This window comes from Neofelis nebulosa, chromosome 17, assembly GCF_028018385.1.
Source record: "Neofelis nebulosa isolate mNeoNeb1 chromosome 17, mNeoNeb1.pri, whole genome shotgun sequence".
In the NCBI taxonomy this organism is placed as follows: Eukaryota; Metazoa; Chordata; class Mammalia; order Carnivora; family Felidae; genus Neofelis; species Neofelis nebulosa.
The window spans coordinates 52,587,165-52,607,871 of record NC_080798.1 but is presented as its reverse complement, the minus strand read 5'-3'; the positions used below and the strand labels follow the sequence as shown (position 1 = coordinate 52,607,871).

At 42.3% G+C, this 20,707-nt stretch overlaps 2 protein-coding genes across 2 annotated transcripts in view; one reads left to right on the top strand and one right to left on the bottom strand.

Annotated features, from left to right (window-relative positions):
- WWOX (WW domain containing oxidoreductase) overlaps positions 1 to 20,707 on the bottom strand; it is a 304,629-nt gene that overhangs the window by 182,015 nt on the left and 101,907 nt on the right. The window lies entirely within an intron of this gene.
- Positions 2,298 to 3,149, top strand: LOC131499370 (large ribosomal subunit protein uL30-like). The gene has a single exon (XM_058707329.1). It carries the CDS (start codon positions 2,320 to 2,322, stop codon positions 3,064 to 3,066), a length of 747 nt encoding a protein of 248 aa, XP_058563312.1. The 5' UTR covers positions 2,298 to 2,319; the 3' UTR covers positions 3,067 to 3,149.

Genomic DNA, 20,707 nt, shown 5'->3' with positions numbered 1-20,707 from the left:
CACTGAGCACACGCTAATTATCTTAAAAATTTTTTTTAAGTTTATTTATTTTTGAGAGAGAGGCAGAGTGCAAGTGGTGGAGGGGGAAGAGAGAGGGAGACACAGAATGTGAAGAGGCTCCGGGCTCTGAGCTGTCAGCACAGAGCCCGACGTGGCGCTCAAACCCACGAACCATGAGATCATGACCTGAGCCAAAGTTGGACACTTAACGGACTTAACCATGCAGGTACCCCAAGTGCATGCTAATTATTAAATATGAACATAACTTCTTGATTTATCAGTTTCAGGGTACATTACTATCCTAGCATGCTTGGGCCAAGAATATGCAGTAATAGATTGGACAAACCCTGAATTAAAACATAAGTCCAGGGGCACCTAAAGGGCTCAGTTGAGCATCTGACCCTTGCTTTCAGCTCAGGACATGACCCCAAGGGTCATGGGATCAAGCCCCACATCAGACTCCATACTGATCATGGAGCCTGCTTAACGTTCTCTATCCCTCTGCCCCTGTACCCTGCTGGTATGCTCGTTCTCTCTCTCTCTCTCTCTAAAATAAAATTTAACAAGATAAATGAATAAAACGTGTAGTCCAGCCTCAGAAATAGTTGGAAACAATTACGGAAAAAACACATGCGAGTAAACCACTTAAAGGCCAATCTAGTGTTTGAAATGGCAATGCAGATGATGTTCCCAACATGGAAAGGAAAAAAACACAAAATGACCTTTAAAGCTCTGAATGTATCTGCCAAAAAATCAAGGTCAGCTGACAACCTGAAGAATCAAAAGCTTCACAATAACACCTATTTCTTTTCCAACAGCCTCAGATCCAGAACCATCTCCCACCTTCTGCTGGAAGTGTGCATAAGGAGATCATTGATGAAAACAGTATTCGTTGAGATCTTATACTCTGAGCTCACTGTGCACATCATTTCATCAAACATTTTTAATAACTATGCTAAAAAGCTATTTTGTCCCCATTTGACTGAAGAGAAAACTGGGCCATAGGATTTCAATTAACTTCCCAAGTCGCAAGGTTAGCAAGAGGCAGATCTGAGGCTCAGAAACTGTACTCAACACACTAGAGTCTAGCAAACAACTATGGTCCCTGGGCCAGGTCTGGCCCACTGCCTATTCCCGTAAATAAAGTTTTATCAGAACACAGCCATTCATTTATGCATTGCCTGTGGCTACTTTCATGTTCCAACAGCAAAATGAGTACGGTTGACCCTTGAACAATACAGAGGTTAGAGGTGCCATCGCTCACACAGTTGAATATCCATCTACAACTTTTGACTCCCCCAAAACTTAACTACTAATAGACTACTGTTGACCACAAGCCTCACCAATGACACAAACATTCGATTAACATATATTTTTTACATTATACAAATTATATATATGTTTTATATTATATATATATACACACACACACACACACACACACACACACACATACACACACACACTGTATTCTTACAATAAAGTGACCTAAAAAAAAAAAAAAAGAAAATGTTATTAAGAAAACCATAATGGGGAACCTGGGTGTCTCAGTGGGTTAAGCATCTGACTTCGGCTCAAGTCATGATCTCATGGCTCGTGAGTTCAAGCCCCACATCAGGCTCTGTGCTGACGGCTCAGAGCCTGGAGCCTGCTTCGGATTCTGTGTCTCCCTCTCTCTCTCTCTGCCCCTCCCCTGCTTGTACTCTGTCTCTCTTTCGAAAATAAATAAAATACTGAAAACAAAACAAAACCAATAAGGAAGGGAAAATACACTTGCAGTACTGTACTGTAAAAAATCAACATACAGCCAAAGTAATATTGAAGAATAAGACCAAAGCGGGAGGCGTCACAATCCCAGACTTTAGCCTCCACTACAAAGCTGTAATCATCAAGACAGCCTGGTATTGGCACAAAAACAGACACACAGACCAATGGAAAAGAATCGAGACTCCAGAATTGGACCCACAAAAGTATAGCCAACTAATCTTTGACAAACCAGGAAAGAATATCCAATGGAAAAAAGTCTCTTTAACAAATGGTGCTGGGAGAACTGGACAGCAACATGCAGAAGGTTGAAACTAGACCACTTTCTCACACCATTCACAAAAATAAACTCAAAATGGATAAAGGACCTGAATGTGAGACAGGAAACCATCAAAACCCTAGAGGAGAAAGCAAGAAAACACCTCTCTGACCTCAGCCACAACAATTTCTTACTTGACACATCTCCAAAGGCAAGGGAATTAAAACCAAAAATCAACTACTGGGACCTCATGAAGATAAAAAGCTTCTGCACTGCCTCTTTTTCCGGCTGGAACCATGGAGGGTGCAGAAGAGAAGAAAAAGAAGGTTCCTGCTGTGCCAGAAACTCTCAAGAAAAAGCGAAGGAATTTCGCAGAGTTGAAGATCAAGCGTCTGAGAAAGAAATTTGCCCAAAAAATGCTTCGAAAGGCAAGGAGGAAGCTTATTTATGAAAAAGCTAAGCATTACCACAAGGAATACAGGCAGATGTACAGAACTGAGATCCGCATGGCTAGAATGGCAAGAAAAGCTAGCAACTTCTACGTACCTGCAGAACCCAAATTGGCATTTGTCATCAGGATCCGAGGTATCAATGGTGTGAGCCCAAAGGTTCGAAAGGTGTTGCAGCTTCTTCGCCTTCGCCAGATCTTCAACGGCACCTTTGTTAAGCTCAACAAGGCTTCAGTTAACATGCTAAGGATTGTGGAACCATATATCGCATGGGGGTACCCAAACCTGAAGTCAGTGAATGAACTGATCTACAAGCGTGGTTATGGCAAAATCAACAAGAAGCGAATTGCCCTGACAGATAACACATTGATCGCTCGATCTCTTGGTAAATATGGCATCATTTGCATGGAGGATCTGATTCATGAGATCTACACTGTTGGAAAACGTTTCAAAGAAGCAAACAACTTTTTATGGCCCTTCAAGTTATCTTCTCCACGAGGGGGAATGAAGAAGAAGACCACCCATTTTGTAGAAGGTGGAGATGCTGGCAACAGGGAAGACCAGATCAATAGGCTTATTAGAAGAATGAACTAAGGTATCCACCATGATTATTTTTGTAATCTGGTCATTTAATAAACGACTACTTTCAAATTAAAAAAAAAAAAAAAAAAAAAAAAGCTTCTGCACTGCAAAGGAAACAATCAACAGAACTAAAAGGCAACCGACGGAATGGGAAACGATATTTGCAAATGACCTATCAGATAAAGGGCTAGATCCAAAATCTATAAAGAACTCACCAAACTCCACACCCAAAAAACAAATAATCCAGTGAAGAAACGGGCAGAAGACATGAATAGACACTTCTCTGAAGAAGACTTCCAGATGGCCAACAGGCACATGAAAACATGCTCAACGTCACTTATCAGGGAAATACAAATCAAAACCAAACTGAGATATCACCTCACACCGGTCAGAGTGGCTAAAATGAACAAATCAGGAGACCATAGATGCTGGCAAGGATGTGGAGAAACGGGAACCCTCTTGCACTGTTGGTGGGAGTGCAAACTGGTGCAGCCACTCTGGAAAACAGTGTGGAGGTTCCTCAGAAAATTAAAAATAGACCTACCCTATGACCTAGCAATAGCACTGCTAAGAATTTACCCAAGGGATACAGGAGTGCTGATGCATAGGGGCACTTGTACCCCAATGTTTATAGCAGCACTCTCAACAATAGCCAAATGATGGAAAGAGCCTAAATGTCCATCAACTGATGAATGGATAAAGAAGTTGTGGTTTATATACACAATGGAATACTACATGGCAATGAGAAAGAATGAAATATGGCCTTTTGTAGCAACGTGGATGGAAGTGGAGAGTGTGATGCTAAGTGAAATAAGTCATAGAGAGAAAGACAGATACCATATGTTTTCACTCTTACGTGGATCCTGAGAAACTTAACAGAAGACCATGGGGGGAGGGGAAGAAAAAAAAAAAAAGAGAGAGAGGGAGAGAGCCAAACCATAAGAGACTCTTAAAACCTGAGAACAAACTGAGGGTTGATGGGGGTTGGGGAAGAGGGGAAAGTGGGTGATGGGCATTGAGGAGGGCACCTGTTGGGATGAGTGCTGGGTGTTATATGGAATCCAATTTGACAATAAATTTCATATTAAGAAAAAAAAAATCAACATATAAGTAGACCCACGAAGTTCAAACCCATGCAGCTCAAGGGTCAACTGTAATTACAACAAAGACTGTACAGCCTGCAAAGCTGAAAATATTTGCTCTCTGGCCCTTCAGAGACAAAGGCCTCGTTCTGGTTTCTGGCAGGAACCAAGCTCACAGCCCTCTGCCGGGGGCAACACCTCCACTCACAGGCTCCCAGTGAGGCTGCGTGTCCTCGGAAATGGGTGGCTCCGGGATCTCCTTGCCTCGATTACCTTGGGCTTGCTGTCTGTGCAATGGGAGGGAGCACCCATGATGTGAGAACAGCCAGACCCCGAGGTGGCCTGGCTTGAGTGCTTTGTCCAAAAGGCACAATGTGACTACACATGACCAGTCAGATCCCCTCCCTTTGAAGAGTCTGAAGGAGGGGGCCCAGAGTAGGAGTCAGGAGCAAAAAGGCACAAGGTGGGAAGCAGAGACTGCAAAATGAGCTGGAAGGCCCTGATAGTGGAGACAGAGCAGTGGAGTCAAGGTCAAGGGCCCCTGTGGCACCGCAGCTGTGGTCTGGAGGCTTCTCTAGTCTAGAGGAAGGCAGTGCTCTCTCGCTTCATCCTTAACCACGAGCATCTGGCATACGCTTCCGGCTCTCCAGGCCACCAGGGGATCAGAAGAGCAGGCCAAGGAAGGCTTGTCTCACCATGCCAGAAGTTCAACGTTACTGATGCGTCCTCTCCAAAAACAAAACGTAGAACCAAATTGAAGAACACACACCATGACTGAGAAACACGGACACATTCCAAAGTGCTGAGCTCAATGAAGAAATAAGGTGTGATATGGTCCTTTCCCCATCAATAACAATGATAAATATTTCATGATAATTTAAAATAAATTCCTAATTATTTGTGGCGTTTTCCTCCTTTATCATCATCAACATTATTATATGTGTGTGTGTGTGTGTGTGTGTGTGTATTTTTTCTCATTTTAAAGCCAGCTGGTAAGGGGTGGGGTTTTCCTCTCCCCCTTCTCTTGATGGAAGGACCCACAGTTATTTGTGAGTTTTCAAAACCACCCAGCAGGAAGTTGGAAGTTTGGTTTCTGTCTCTATCCCCTAGTTAAAAAAAAAAAAAAAGAAAAATCTATATCCAAGATCCTGCTATATCAACTTGATCAAAAATTTTTTAAGTTAAATTTTACTTTCAAATCCCTTAGATGATGACATTCATGGGTCTTTCTCATTTTACTTCTATTTTTAAAATACAGACTTGTAGGTGCCCCCCACCCCGCCCAAATCAATCCAAGTGAATTATCGTCAATGTGTAATAAAAATCAGAGTGGGGGCGCCTGGGTGGCGCAGTCGGTTAAGCGTCCGACTTCAGCCAGGTCACGATCTCGCGGTCCGTGAGTTCGAGCCCCGCGTCGGGCTCTGGGCTGATGGCTCGGAGCCTGGAGCCTGTTTCCGATTCTGTGTCTCCCTCTCTCTCTGCCCCTCCCCCGTTCATGCTCTGTCTCTCTCTGTCCCAAAAATAAATCAAAAACGTTGAAAAAAAAATTTTTTTTAAAAAAAAAATCAGAGTGACTTCTGGGTTGGGAAAATTAAGTTGGGAAAATTTTGAGGTGATGGCTTCCTAGTTCTTCAAGTTCAAAAATACCTGATCAAGTCCTGGACTGCCCGAAATCCTGAATTAAACAAACTGCTCTTTCTCAAGGCTTTCAAAACTGAAAGGGCGTGAGGCCATAGGAGTCTGGCTATTGGAGAACGTGTACATCCTGCAGAGATGTACAAAAACACAGCTACTTGAGCCAACACTTTGGCGAAAGGCATGGGGCCCTACACTGCACATGTGAACTTCTCATGACCCTCAAGTATATTCATGTGATATATCGTAAATACCAGAAGGCAGATTTGTAATTACAGGGAGCAACTGATTTTAAAAGGCCTCTATCAAAATTGATGCTCATAAAAATATAATAACCTGAACCAGAGAATTCGGGGGTTAGGGCATTTTGAACATTACACTTTAAATTTATAAAGGCTGTGTATCAGTTAGCATTCACAAAGGTTTTATGTTTGTTGTTTTTTGGGTTTTTGTTTTTTTCTAAAAAAAAAAAAAAAAAAAGCAAAGGAATAGCTACATGTATGGTGAATTCATTATAAAATCCAGATATAAAAAAAAACAAGTATGAAACAACCCCAGGTTCGGGACTAAAATCAGTTAACTTCCTCTAACATAATTAACAAGCTGGTCCTGTATCTGTAGGATTAGAATGTTAGGCCACACGGCTCGGCGGGAAGGCCAGGAGGAGCAGCCAATACTTAGATGCCTCCAGGGCCAAGAACTGGGGATGGCTTTTCCCAGTGCAAGGAATCAGCACAGAGCCCAAGGAGAGGAAAACATCGACATATTTTGGCGAGACTGAGGTATATCCTGGAACGCAAACGGAATTGTCCAAGGACAATGTGTCAGATTTTTGGTTGAGCTCAAACGGGGTGCTTGTCATGGAATCCATTCACGCAGAAGCCACACATTGTCTGACACAAGCCACCACAACATATTGAAACTATCCTCCACCTGGCCATTGCGATAGGGGAAGATGTATCTTGAACAGAGGTGAATAAATCTGTACAACAATGAAAGGTCAGCTAAGCACGGTGGCCATGAGCAATGTCTCGAGAACATTCCAGATATGTGGAACTACAAGAAAACCTAACTCCAGTCTCTGACTTTGAACTGGTTTTGGCTGATGTGACCACTTTTCAGACAAAATTAATGAATATTTTCTTTCCTGGCCTTCCTTCCACAAACCTCTAAAAGATAGTAGCATTAAATGAGGGCAGGTCCTTCAGAAACAAATAAACAGACCCAGATATTCATTCCTTTTGGATCTCTAGATAAATGATAGTGAGAATCCTGAGAAGCAGTTGACATTTTTTGCAGGATTTTTATAGATCTCGCTGAATCTTCCAAAGAGCCTACCTTAGGAAAAAGTAAATTCAAATTTTAAAAAAATGTTATTCCTCCTACTAAAAAAAAAAAATCTGGGGTGCCTGGGTGGCTTAGTCGGTTGAGCATGCAACTTTGTCTCAGGTCATGATCTCACAGCTCGTGAGTTCAATCTCCACATCAGGCTCTGTGCTGACAGCTCGGAGCCTGGAGCCTGCTTCCGATTCTGTGCCTCCCTCTCTCTCTGCCCCAACCCACTCACATTCTGTCTCTGTCTCTCTCAAAAATAAATAAACATTAAAAAAAAAATTTTCTTTTTAAAAAAAAAAAATGTTAAAAAAAAAAAAAATCAGTAGGGGCACCTGGATGGCTCAGTCGGTTAAAGAGCCAACTTGGGTTCAAGGTAAAGATCTTGTGGTTCGCGAGTTTGAGCCCTGCATCGGGCTCTGTGCTGAGCTCAGAGCCTGGACCCTGCCTCAGATTCTGTGTTTCTGTCTCTCTGCCCCTCCCCTGCTCATGCTCTCTCTCTCTCAAAAGTAAATTAAAAAATAAATACATAAATATAATTTAATTTTTTAAAAAATAAGCCCCTTGAGAGAACCTCCAAGTTTCTCAGACTTCAAAAGATAGTTTTCTTTATCACGGCCCCAAATTTGTAGGGACGAGAATTTCTGTCCAACAGTGAGCGTTGCTTTCATGAAATCCTTATCTATTCAGATTCACTTTTACAAACCTGTGCAAATCCCTCGTTGTGAACCCGAGACTGGCCCAAATAAGTTCAAGGCTGTTGGAAAGGCAGTGCCTGACCAGGTGCAACCAGGCATGGGATGAGAGTCAAGTCACAGTGCCATGTGTATTTATCAGTGTCCAATGAATGAGACCCACAGACACTTCCTGTACAGTGTCACATCCTTATTGCTGTAAATGAATGAAGAGACAAACACGTTCGATTCGGACTGCAGTCACCCTGGCACTATGTCTCCCTAGTGAAAAACTGAAATTCTTCAATGGGTAAGTTTCCCTACTCGTAACTTTGAGGAGAGTGATTTTTGAAGCTGTCGGTGAACGACTTCATTCCTCTTAAAAAAAAAAAAAAAAAAAAAAAAAGGAATGCACTTTCTATCTCTATCATCTGACATATTACATACTGTATAAATTGTATTCCTCTGATAGAAGGTAACAAAGACTTCACCTTATTCACAGGTGTGTCCTAACCCACAGCAGTCGCTCAGTGAAGACTTACTGAATGATTGAATAAATACATTGGATTCCATATTGTGTAGGAAAAAAAAAAAATCAAAGTTTAGGCCTCTTAAAATATTGACACGCCTTGCAGACTTTACCGTACGGGCAAACTTGAAGAGAAGTCCAATGGGAAGGACTTCTAAACAATGGCAATGCAATCAAGACAAGGCCCAATTCCAACCCCGTATTTCTCTGAATCAGCTACTCCTTTGGTTCGTATATTGCTCTATTCAGCCAATGGCAATTCCGGGAGAGAGGCAATTGATAATAATTATGTTTTCTGCCTTCTCTTGGGTTATGAATTTATCATGATGCGAAAGTTGAGCTACTCTGATGCCACGTTAACAATGATAAACACCATAAAGACAAAAAGAAACTAAATTTAAGCATTTAGATTCTGCAGGGGAGTTTATTAAACGGATTAACTAAGGAAAGGCAAAGCCACGCAATTATGGAAAACAGGTAGCAGCACTCTGGCTGGCTATTTCTGACGGCCACCTGAGAACGGATTTCAAATGCCCTCATTTCTGCAGGTACATTATCTTGTGTTTTATTGTTATTCACAGCTGCAAGTTGATTAATTTGTATTCAGAAATTCTAAGTGGCAAATGTGCAACGCATAGTAATATACATTTTCTTTATGGACACAGTGAAAATGCCTAAGCCACTTCTCGTGCATAACTCTTGCTCAACCAGTGAGCAAAATGCATAAAAGAGTTTTGCAAAAGGCTTTGAAACAGTTTGATTTGGGAGGAAAGCTGCAGGAGGAACTGCCTCGCCCCTATCCATTCTCTTAAAGAAACAACTAAAAAAGACAACCAAAAACCCAGAAAAAAACAAAACACAACAGAACAACAACAACAAAATCTAAGTCTGAAGGAAAACCAAACAAAGAGAATGCTTGGGTAATGTCAAGCTGCCAGAATCATCAATGTCGTCAGTTCGTGTTCTTGTCTCCCTGCTCTCAAAGCGTTTCTATTAAAACCCAGACATACCAGTGATGAATCATACCAACAGGCCTGCGTGCACACCACAGTCTGAGCTTAAATAAGAGATAATGATACCTGTTAAATCCATTGCCTAAATGCAATCATGGGAGGTTCTTAAGAATACTGAACTAACTCTCCGTTTTCTGCACTAAGGAGATAAGGAGCGGCACGGATAACCAAAATGGGTGGAAAATATAGAATCACCGCTTTGGGGCCACGTATCAGGATCCATCCCTCATCAGCCCCCGAGCCTAGGCCCCAGGCTGATTTATTTTCCCCATCATGTTTCCCCTGTTTAAAGTGAGTTTACATTCCCTTTCACACTGAACCTTAGAAGTAGATCTGAGACCAAGCTTCCTAGCTGGAGAAAACAAATTTCCCATTTGAAACCTTTGCAAATTATCCACGGCTTTGACAACAGGTACTCAGCACCTGACAATATTCTCAGTGAAAAGTTTCATCAACCACTTAAGGTAACTTAGGATGCCGTAAAAGTGGTATATTACCAGGCAAGCATATTCATCAATATCATTCAAATGCAATTTGGGATTACTTTTTCATAATTTCCTGTGCTTAAATTCCTAACTGCCATGAACACGGCCCAGTCAAAGAATATATCTGTATGTGTGCACCCATACATTATGCCTGTGCTCATTTCCACCCAAGACACCACGGACACAGCTGAACTGCCAGACCTAGTCTTCTGTAAATTCATTACAGCGTGTCAGATGTGACTGCAGATGCTCATGCTATTTGTCACTCTGTAATTCAAGTATTTCCCCAAACCTTCCTTGGCAGCATATACTGGATAAATTGGGGTGTATTAGACTGTCAACAAGGAAAGAAGCATCTGAGAAGGTGCTCTCAGGAGAAAGAACAAAGGATCAGCCACTACTGCTCAGGAGGAAGACTGGTACTGATGGGGGCACTCTGCTAAGGTTTCACTAATGGGATTCCACATGGCCCACAGGTTTATGGCTTAAATGAACTACAGACACCGAAACGGTCCACTTAATTAACCCAAAAACAAAAAGTATGGCTGGGAATCTGAGACCTACAGGAACTCCAGAAACAGAAATTACTTCTTCCTCAGGCTAATTACTCCAGGTCCTATAAATACACACAAGGTCACAAACAGTCCACACCATTATTTTTAAAAAAACTTTTACAGAAGAAACTAAACTTCTAAAGGGCCAGATATAGGTTAAATCATACAATGGTGACAGTTAAAAGTCAAAGTCTCTTCCTGAGTTTAAAAGAACAGGAAGGGGCAGGGGTGGTTGGGGGAGGCGCCTGGGTGGCTCAATCAGTTAAGTGTCCAACTTCAGCTCAGGTCATGATCTCAAGGTCTGTGGGTTTGAGCCCCATGTCAGGCTCTGTGCTGACAGCTCAGGGCCGGGAGCTTGCTCCGGATTCTGTGTCTCCCTCTCTCTCTGTCCCTCCCCTGCTCTCTCTCTCAAAAATAAACATTAAAAACAAAAATTTTAAAGAACAAGAAAAAAGGGGAGATTATAAATAAAAACTAAACAAACAGGAAAAAATTAACTTGAGTTGAAAAGTAACTTGATTAAGAACCAAGAATTCAAGGTTCCAGTCCTGGCTCTTCCAAAAATATTTATGGAGTTTTTGCTGAGTATTCACACTATGAACCCTGGTTTTATTTCCAAAACAGAGAATTAATATTTGCCCTTATTGGTGTGTTCAATTCAACCAACAGGAACAGTTAAGCAGCCAGATGAGCACATGTTAAAAGGATCCTACAGACAGCACTATACAAATGGGACACGCTGTTATTATTTTATTGAGTTAAATGACAAGCTCCTTAGCACAAACCAGCCCTGGCATAATTCAGGATGACAAATAATCTAAGGTAGAAGAATAAAAACGAGAAGATACCAGGTAACCAAGGAAAGTGCTATTAGATTTGACTTTCTACATAAACACCGCCAAGAACTCAAAACAGTTAAGTTGGGATTAAAGGACCCCTGGAACACACAGTCCCCAGAACCCCCAGGTCTGGTGGAACATTTCCACAACTCCACAGGGAAACAGAGTACTCACTGGATGATGTGCCAGCTGACAATGACATGTGCAAGGTGAAACCTCAATGGTACGTTTCTCAAATAACGCCATTCACCAAAAAGCTCAAATTTTACAAGGCCCGCAAGCTGAAATCCTGTTTCATCTACGAGAATGGGATTCCTATTCATGCAACAAATGTCGACTGAAAGGGGGGACATGGCTATGCATACGGAGTCTCCTCACAGATGCCTCTTCCCCATGCAAGGAATACAAAGTTGCAGTGCCAAGAGAACACCTTGGACTTCACGATGACCCTCTTGTGTTGTGTCACCAGCCCTCACTCTCCACCCAAAGGCTGGAAGTGACAGGCCCCTGGAGCGGGAAGAAGCATCAAGGCATCTGTGATGTCCTCCAGCTCCCTAGAATGGGGTCCCCTCCCAGCCCACCCTCCCCAAGGCCCTAGGCTGACGCTAGGTGATTACCATAACTCTACTGGCCAGAGAGGTGTTCCAGAGGCCATGCTGGTATGGTGTCCTGGTGACATCTTGTGGTGAAATAGAATATAAATCAGCCTAAAATTCTACCCATGGCTGCATTTGGGTTAACTAGAACCTGATTTCACCTTTCTTTGTTTGTTGGTTTGTTTTTCCTACCTGAGTAACTTCTGACTTTATCCCTCCTTCTCTGAAGAGAAGCATCTTCTAAGCCCATAGACAAGAGGCATATACTGGGGTCTAGGAGATACACAATTTTAATCACAAATCAAAGAAAACACTTCCCAGGAGTGATTATATATACACGAGATAGCAGCAACTTTCATGAGAGGGATGATAGGTATTTTCAAAAGGATAAAGATTCTATCTTCCATTGGTCACCAACTATCCCAGTGGATGAATAAATGAAAAGGTGACAGGACAGAACTATAGCATATTGGTTAAAGTGACCAGATAACATGGGTCTAGCTCCCCTGACTTCAAGAAAGCCTGAGTTATGATGATAAAACTCCCTCAAATGTGTATGAAAAGTATGTTAATGTTAAAATATATAATCCACAAAAAGTAAACTTGGGGTGTTTACCTATGTGGGGTTAAAAATGAATAATGGGGAAGAAGAAGATTCCACAAAAAAAATGATATTGTAATGTTAAGAGCCCACATGGTTCTGACTGCAAACATAGATGAAAGATTACACAACCCTGAGGACACTGACAAGAAGGCAGGCCATTTGCATCGTGAACTAAAGAACTACAAAGGAAGGGTGTGTAAATGCTAATATAAATACCTCCTGGTGTCCAAAGCAATTTCTTTTTAAACATTTAAGAAGGCAAGAGGTACATATAATGGAAGTGATATGAATCTGTCTGTATGAAATCCTTATGTCCGGGAACAGCTCTTAACTGATTGCCCTGGTCACTGGAAATGCATTTCCTGCATATGACACACAGAACGTGTACCTTTGATAAGTGTGCCCATCAGCAAGAACCACAACAGTCATGTCTGGCCTTTATTACCTATTCGGTGTGACAATAAATGAGACACATCTGTTACCTCGTGTCATCTCTAAGAGGGGCAGCAGCACAGCAGTGAGCAGTGTAGCTCAGGCTACACAAGAAAATGGCACGGGACACCAAATAACATTTTAAAGCATTTTCTTTCTAGTATTTTCTAGGCAATGTCAAGGAAAATCATTATTAAGGTTTCTCTGGCATAATATGCATCCCTGAGAAAGCAGAGGTCTTAAACGTAGGATCTGGAGACTCGAAATATTAGGGACCTTTCTCTTGGATGCCTGGGAAGTGGCAGGCTTGGTGCCTTTTGCAAACCAAATTAAACCTAAACTCAAGTTCCAGGGGAGGGCGGAATTAGAGCATTTCACCCATGGAGGTCTTGTCTGAGCTGCCAAGAATATCCATCGCCCACCATTCATTGCACTAATGCTGAGGATACCCGGAAGAAGAAGAGATAACTGAGCACTACATGCCTTGCTTCTCAAAGGGAGCCAAAATGCCAAGGTTATGGTTTTTTGGTTTTGTTTTTTAGATGCAGAAATAACAGTAAAAGGAGCGGCAGCTCCAGAACTCTTTTTTTTTTTTTTTAAAGTCTTGGGTGGGAAAAAGACAATTATATATTTCAATGTAATATGAAAGGGAGTCAAATTATAAAAATGGAAAATAGCATATAACTCAAAGGGATGGGCTGGTTGGAAGCTAAAAAGCAAAATATACCCAAAAGGTAGGATTCCAGGATTTTTATATATTACTCTAATATTTCATGAATTAACATGAAATAATATTGAAGTATATTCACTGAAAATACTAAGTATATCCATTGAAGTATAGTTTTCATAATCAGCCCAGGTGTACTTACTGGGGAAGGAATAAATTATTCCAATAACTGGTGTTGGAACAAATGACTAATCATCTGGGGAAAAGAAAATAGACACCCCATTTCTCTTGGCAAATTAAAAAAAAAAAAGATTCCCAATGAATTCAATGATTTCAAGGTTAAACATAGGAGCTAGTAAGGGCTAGTAAGGCATAGCGAATAGAATGTTACAGTGGAGAAGGATTTTTAAAACATAACAATGAAAAGCAGAGACAAGAGACACTAGGCTGACGAATTTGGCTACACTAAAATGAAGCACAGGGGTGCATGGGTGGCTCAGTCTGTTAAGCATCCTGGTTTTGGCTCAGGTCATGATCTCACGGCTCTCAGTTGGAGTCAGGATCCATATGTCAGGGCAGACATTCTCTCTCTCTCTCTCTCCCCTCCCCCATTCATGCTCTGTCTGAAAACAAAAATAAAACCTTAAAAATTAAATTAAGCATAAAATTATAAGACAAAAAAAGGAGAGATCGTGAGGAAATACTTAAGATAAACATAACAAAGGGCTACTATCCCAACCTGAACACATAAAAAGTTATTTCATAAACATAAAGGCCCAGTGATAGAAATCAATGGACATGAAGAGACTCTTTCCAAAGAGACAGTGTTGATAAGTACATATAAAACAAAACAAGACAAAACAAAAAAAGGTTTAGCTTCACTAATTCAAAGAACTACATAGTGAAAGTAGCCAAGATTCAACTTGGCTTTGGAAAACTATACGAAATGAAAATACAAGCAAGTAACCTCTCAATCTTTCAAGAAGACAATTTAGCAATTTACCTCAAAGCCCACCCCCTCTCTCAGAACCAGCTCTTGGTTGCACACTTGGCAATCAGTGATTGGTGTGTGCTACAAAGACATTCGTCACGACTGCATTTTCAATCGAGAAATTGTGCATAACCTGTATGTCCAACAACAGGGGATTGGTTAAGTAAATTACAGTCCACCTATACATTAAGGCACTGGGCAGCTATTACAAATGCTGCTGCTGCCGATTTAATAGCATGGAAACCGTGTTAATTGGAAAGGAGCAGTTTCCAGGACAATTCTCTTTTCCTTCTTTGACCTGACTGCATCTTTAAAATTTCACAAGCAATATATGTTTGTGATATCAGAAACTACACATGTGAAATAATCACCAAAAAAATAACAATTTGTTCCACTTAATAGAGAACAACAACAATAACAAAAACAGATGCAGCCTCTGGTCCCTTCCTTTTCACTGACAGACTCTGGGAGCTTCAGCAGTCACTTAATCTGTTTGGGCCTCAGTCTCCACATCTGTAAAACAGGAATAAGGGAGCCTTCCGTATCTTAGACATACGGAGAAGGCTGACAACACAACTGTGTGAATATACTCTCCCTGCATACCCACAAGTCTATTTTGTTGTGGTGCTATTTTGGAACCGTTGTCATACTAAGCATGTGAAAAGATGTTGCTGAGTTCTATTTGACAAATGTGTCCACTTGGTTGGGCTGAAATGCCTTTCGCCCTATCTTTGCAAGTAAACTCAAACACCCTCTCCTTCTGGAAGCCCAGTCCAACTGCAGGGATGGCTCCCTCCTTCTGTTGCCCAAGACACCTGGTCTAACCACTCCCATGTTTTCCGTGGCATCGTTTTGTGGTCTGCCGCCTCACCATCTGCCAGAAGGCTTCCTTCATACCTCCCTCACTCTGCCCGCCCTACCTCCCATAGGTGTCAGCACCCCTCACCTTGGTCACATGGGTCTCCTGGGGCCCAGCCAAGCTTGAGAAGTAGAAAAAGGCATGTTCCACACAATTGCAGGGTTTCTCAGCTTTGGCCCCACTGGCTTTTGGGGGCTGAACAATACTTCACGGGGGCCTGTCCCATGCCTTGTAGGCGTTAAGCAGCATTCCTGGCCTGAACTCACCAGATGCCAATAGCAACTCATTCCCCCCTGAGACGTGACAACCAGAACATGTCCAGACGCTGCCAGATGCCCCGGAGAGGGAAGAGGGCAGATTGCACACAGTGAGCATGGCACTATTTTCCTTTTGCTAATGGGCACGGCCTCTGAGCAGCAGACACGCAGATCAAGTAAATGCCCAGTGCCCTGGCAAGAGAGTCCGTGGCCGCGCCTCAACCCAAGTCGCATGAGCCTGAACGACGTGTGACAGGGAGGGCACCGCTCTCCTCCCTCCTCAGGCTCCTTCTCAGCCTGGAGCAAAAGGAAGGGGGCGGCCCCCTGAACCCACAGCCGATTTGCGTCTCCTCTGAGAGCGTGTTCTGGAACCGCTTCGGAGAGAGCGTGAAGATCTTTTGTGAGATTACTTATCTCAAGCGTGTGTCACTTTTTCAGCACCATAAAACTGAAATACTTGAAATAGATGTCACTACATTTGTCATGAACTGACATGGCCAATTAATATTACAAATTCACCATGGAGAAACGCTTCCAGCTCCCAAGGTATAAACTGCTGAATATCACAATTTCATCTTGTAACAATGGGCCAACCTCGCCAGGGCTATAAATACGACCAAGTTGATTAAATGTTTTGTAAAAAGTGCTGCTCCCTGGGAGTCGCCTTCCAGGGCTGACACTTGCACTGTGTGCCTAAAGTTAACAGGTGTCACCCATGTCTTGGCTGAGAAAAAAAATTTTTTCCCTTTCTTTCTTCAGGAAAAAGTTGACTGCTGCATACCGTGTCGTTTTTCTCCCCACAGCTAGCAAATGGCACACTCATTATGGGACACGAAAGGTTCCGGGCACAGGTCGTCCCACGTTACGTTGCCATTTAGCTGGGTGGCCTTCTTTTCTCTTCTTTCTGTTCTCTTTTTTCTTTTCTTTCCTTTTCTTCTCTTTACTAGTCTTCCTTCCTCCGGTCTTTCTTTCCTTTCTTTCTTTCCTCCTTCCATCCTTTTCTTTCATTCTTATTTAGTTAAGTGGTACCACAGCCAGGCTCTTGGTTCTAATGAGGCACAGCTGGGCCTTTGGCCCTGAGACACACATGCTGGAAATGAACTTGGAAAACAGCAAGTGGCCTCCTTTTAACTTCTCATGAGCCAGCGTCAACCCACTTTGCCCCCTGGGAGTCGGCCAGCTTCTTTTCTGGTGGCCATCTTGGCGATCAAGCAGAAAAACGCCACTGCTCACAATTCACATGGTGATTTCTGGTGCTTTTCAAACAGGCTCCATCCACCACCTCCAAGGGAAGGCATTTGACATGAATTCCACAGGGTGTTTTAGGGGCTGAGAGGCCTTGACTTTCCTTTCTCAGAGCAAGTTTTAAATTTTTTTTTTTTTCAACGTTTTTTATTTATTTTTGGGACAGAGAGAGACAGAGCATGAACGGGGGAGGGGCAGAGAGAGAGGGAGGCACAGAAGCGGAAACAGGCTCCAGGCTCTGAGCCATCAGCCCAGAGCCTGACGCGGGGCTCGAACTCACGGACCGCGAGATCGTGACCTGGCTGAAGTCGGACGCTTAACCGACTGCGCCACCCAGGCGCCCCTCCTTTCTCAGGGCAAGTTTTAAGTTCCTGCACTGTGACTTAGTTCTCCATATTGTTGGTTTGCAAGACAGGGAGAGCATTAGGGGAAGAGATTATGTATTAAGGAAAATGACTAGTGGCCAATAAATTACCCAGACTGAATACACAAAGTCGACTCTGGAAATAAGGTTTTGGAGGAAGGTGAGACCTATTTGCATGAGTGTATGAAATCAGAGAGAAATGTGTCAAAAATAAATGACAAATCTTCCAGATACAGGATTGCACATGAATGGATGGTAATAATCACGCATCAGTCAAACTCAGCGTGTGTGTTACGTCTTGCATTTCATCAAACAGAGCTAGCTCTTGGGTCATTAATTAGCAACCTCGGTTCTAGATACCAGAATCGGAGAAAGGCTATACAGCACACTGGTCCTGCCTCCCCACAGTGATTCATTTCCTTATCTACTTCTCTTTTGCTTCCCTCGTTTTGCTAAAAAGGCCTTCTTGAAGAAAACGAAAACCTTTCTTTTCAAAGGAAAACTCATGAGTCCTTGCTCACAAAGCTCACCATTAATGGAAACAGGGATCGCTTCTTCAAAGTGCACTTAATTAAAGTAATTTACTAACTCCTTTACATCTAATACACACACACACACGTGTGCACACGCAAAGTCTTACAAGTTTTATGTATTTATACTGTACTTTTTTCCTTATTCTTCTTCTCTCAGTAATGGACTCTTTCTGTTTTAGAAAGCTGAACCACTCCCTACAAAGAACAGTTTACTCCAATACAAATAGAAATTATAGAAAATATAAAAACCCCAGTAAACCCTTTAATCTCTAACTTTCCAAGCAGGTGAATTAATACAGAGGACACTCGAGATTTATTTTCTTTAAGCTCCGACAGTAAAGAGTGTTTCAAAGTCATTCTCAAAGCTCTGGAGATTTTTAAAATCCAAATGAACCAAGCTTAACTTTGTGGTGTGATATATAATAAAACCTACTCCAGGATTCACCTACTTAAAGATACACAGTACACTCGGAAGACAGAAAAAGAAATAGGTGCTAAACATGTATGGATCTAACGGTTGAAATTTTTGATTCAAGGTTTCTTGCTTCAAGTACTAAATGCAAGCTTCTTGCTGGTTAGTTTGCACCCTGATTTTTCCAAAAAGAAATTATTGGAGGGCCGTCTGGGGTGGCTCACTCAGCTAAGCATCCAACCCTTGATTTCAGCTCGGGTCATGAGCTCACGGTTGGTGGGTTCGAGCACAGAGCCTGCATGAAATCTCTCTTGCCCTCCCTCTCTCTCCCTCTCTATCTGCTCTCCCTCTGTCTCTCAAAACTTTAAAAAGAAAAAAAAAAAAGAAATTATTGGAGCAAAGGCCACATGAAGGGAAGAAATTGCGAGCACGTCTCCCTCCAAGAACAAAGTCCTTATCCTATGACCATGAGTACCTCATCGTCACATCCTAGTGCAAAATTACTCACAGGGTCCTTTTACTCTTCTTGGTCTGAGTCACACCATCTGCAAATTGCTTTTCGTGTCAAACAAAGTGTAAATGGTTTTCTTATCCTTAACTTCCTTGTCTTACATAAGAAAACATTAAGCATATTTCAAATAAAAATCTACAATTACCAATAGCTGTGGTAAAAATCAAGTACCCAAGGTGAGACAGCTGAGTGGAAGGAAGGAAGGAAGGAAGGAAGGAAGGAAGGAAGGAAGGAAGGAAGGAAGGAAGGAAGGAAAAGAAAGAAAAAGAAACATGATAAAATGGAGGAGAGAGCTTTTTCTCTTTAAAATCTCAAAATACCACTGGAGACTGTGGAGGAAACAAAAGAACGGTCAGAGGCTTTGGGGGATTACTTAGAAAAAATCATTTCAGTCCTACAGTGAGGACCGAAAGGAACACTTGTTGGATAATTGTTCTTCACTTTAGTAATTACCCAAGCTGAATAAACAACACCACCTTAGGAACTAAAGGTGCGGAGGAAGGTGAGAACACTATGCCTGCGCGTATGCAATCAGGACGATTCGAGTTGATGCTGTTATTTTGCCCACATGGAAGCATCAGTGATAAAACCACAGCCTTTGAATCACAGAAAATTCACCCATATCACATGAGGCCCAAGAAACGGAACCCCAAACTCAAGAAAACATCAAACAGAATCCCAACACATTCTAGACACCAGTGGATAAAGAATTTGAGAGAGCACCCTGGATAACAAGCATTAGCAATCACTGGGCATTACCTTGGAACGATAACCCATTGCAAATTAATTCTGAATGTATCAAAACGCAATTTATGAAGTAATTATGCTGACGATGACTCCTGAGACGTTTTAAAAAATCTATTACTGTGTGAATGGGGTGCCTGGGTGGCTCAGTCGGTGAAGTGTCCAACTTGGGCCCAGGTCGTGATCTCCGGGTTTGTGAGTTCAAGCCCCGCGTCGGGCTCTGGGCTAACAGCTCAGGGCCTGGAACCTGCTCCGGATTCTGTGTCTCCCTGTCTCTCTGGCCCTCCCCTGCTCGCTCACTCACGCTCTCTCTCAGTCTGTCTCTCTCTGTGTGTCTCTAAGATTAAACATCAAAAAAATTTTTCAATATTTATTACTTTATTGAGATATAGTTCATATGCAATATAATTCATCCATTTAAAAGGTACAGCTCTGTGGGTTTTAGCGTATTCATAGTGCTGTGCAGCCACTGCCACAGTTGAGAGAAGAGAAGAGAAAGGAAGGGGAGGGGAAGGGAGGGGAGGGGAGAGAAAAAAGGAAAAGAGGAGCCAGAGATGTGGAGGCGCATCATCTACGGTGCATTTTGCGCCTTGGACATCGTAGGATTTCCCACCAACTCCCAAGGTGACAGAGCTCCATCTGCCTGGTTGCCATATACAGTCTCTTGCCAAATAAAGAAAGCAAGAGAGAAAGAAAAGAAAACTGTTCGCTCGTGAAACTGAGGCTCACCGAGTTAAGAAATTAAGTTGTACAGATCAGAAATGTAATCATAGGAGACAAGCTCTGAGAATTTTTCAATCACTGTGGGGATGCGTCAATTTAAAGTCATGTTACATTAAAGAGAAAACCGTCTCGGAGAGTCCCCCCGTGTCACTTTAGATTAGATTTGTTGTTGTTATCGGGCTGTGCATTTGGTCGGCTTTATTTTACATTTTAAAGATATTGCTTAATGCCCGTAAATAAGAAAACATATAACCTATGACTTGCTCTCGGTTGCCTGGAGACTAGCAGGCACCACAAAATTAACATGAAGAGTGAAACACGCAGCGCTCATCTGGATTCGTATTAACATATTAACTAACTTCCGTGCAGCAATCAAACACAGGGCAACTTCAAATCCAGCAACTTCTTTTTTTTTTTTTTTAACTCTGCTCCACTTAATTTAAAAGTTACACAAAAATCAATTTGTGGTCTGTCTCCCTTCACCTATTCGACCATGGAGGAGGGAGGCGGAAAATTCCATCCAGTTTGTCTCAATGTCTCCTCAAGTGAGACTTCCTTCATCTCACCGAGAT

What these genes read in the sequence shown, in the direction of transcription:
- LOC131499370 (XM_058707329.1), top strand. Translation starts at nt 2,320, where the DNA reads ATGGAGGGTGCAGAAGAGAAGAAAAAGAAGGTTCCTGCTGTGCCAGAA.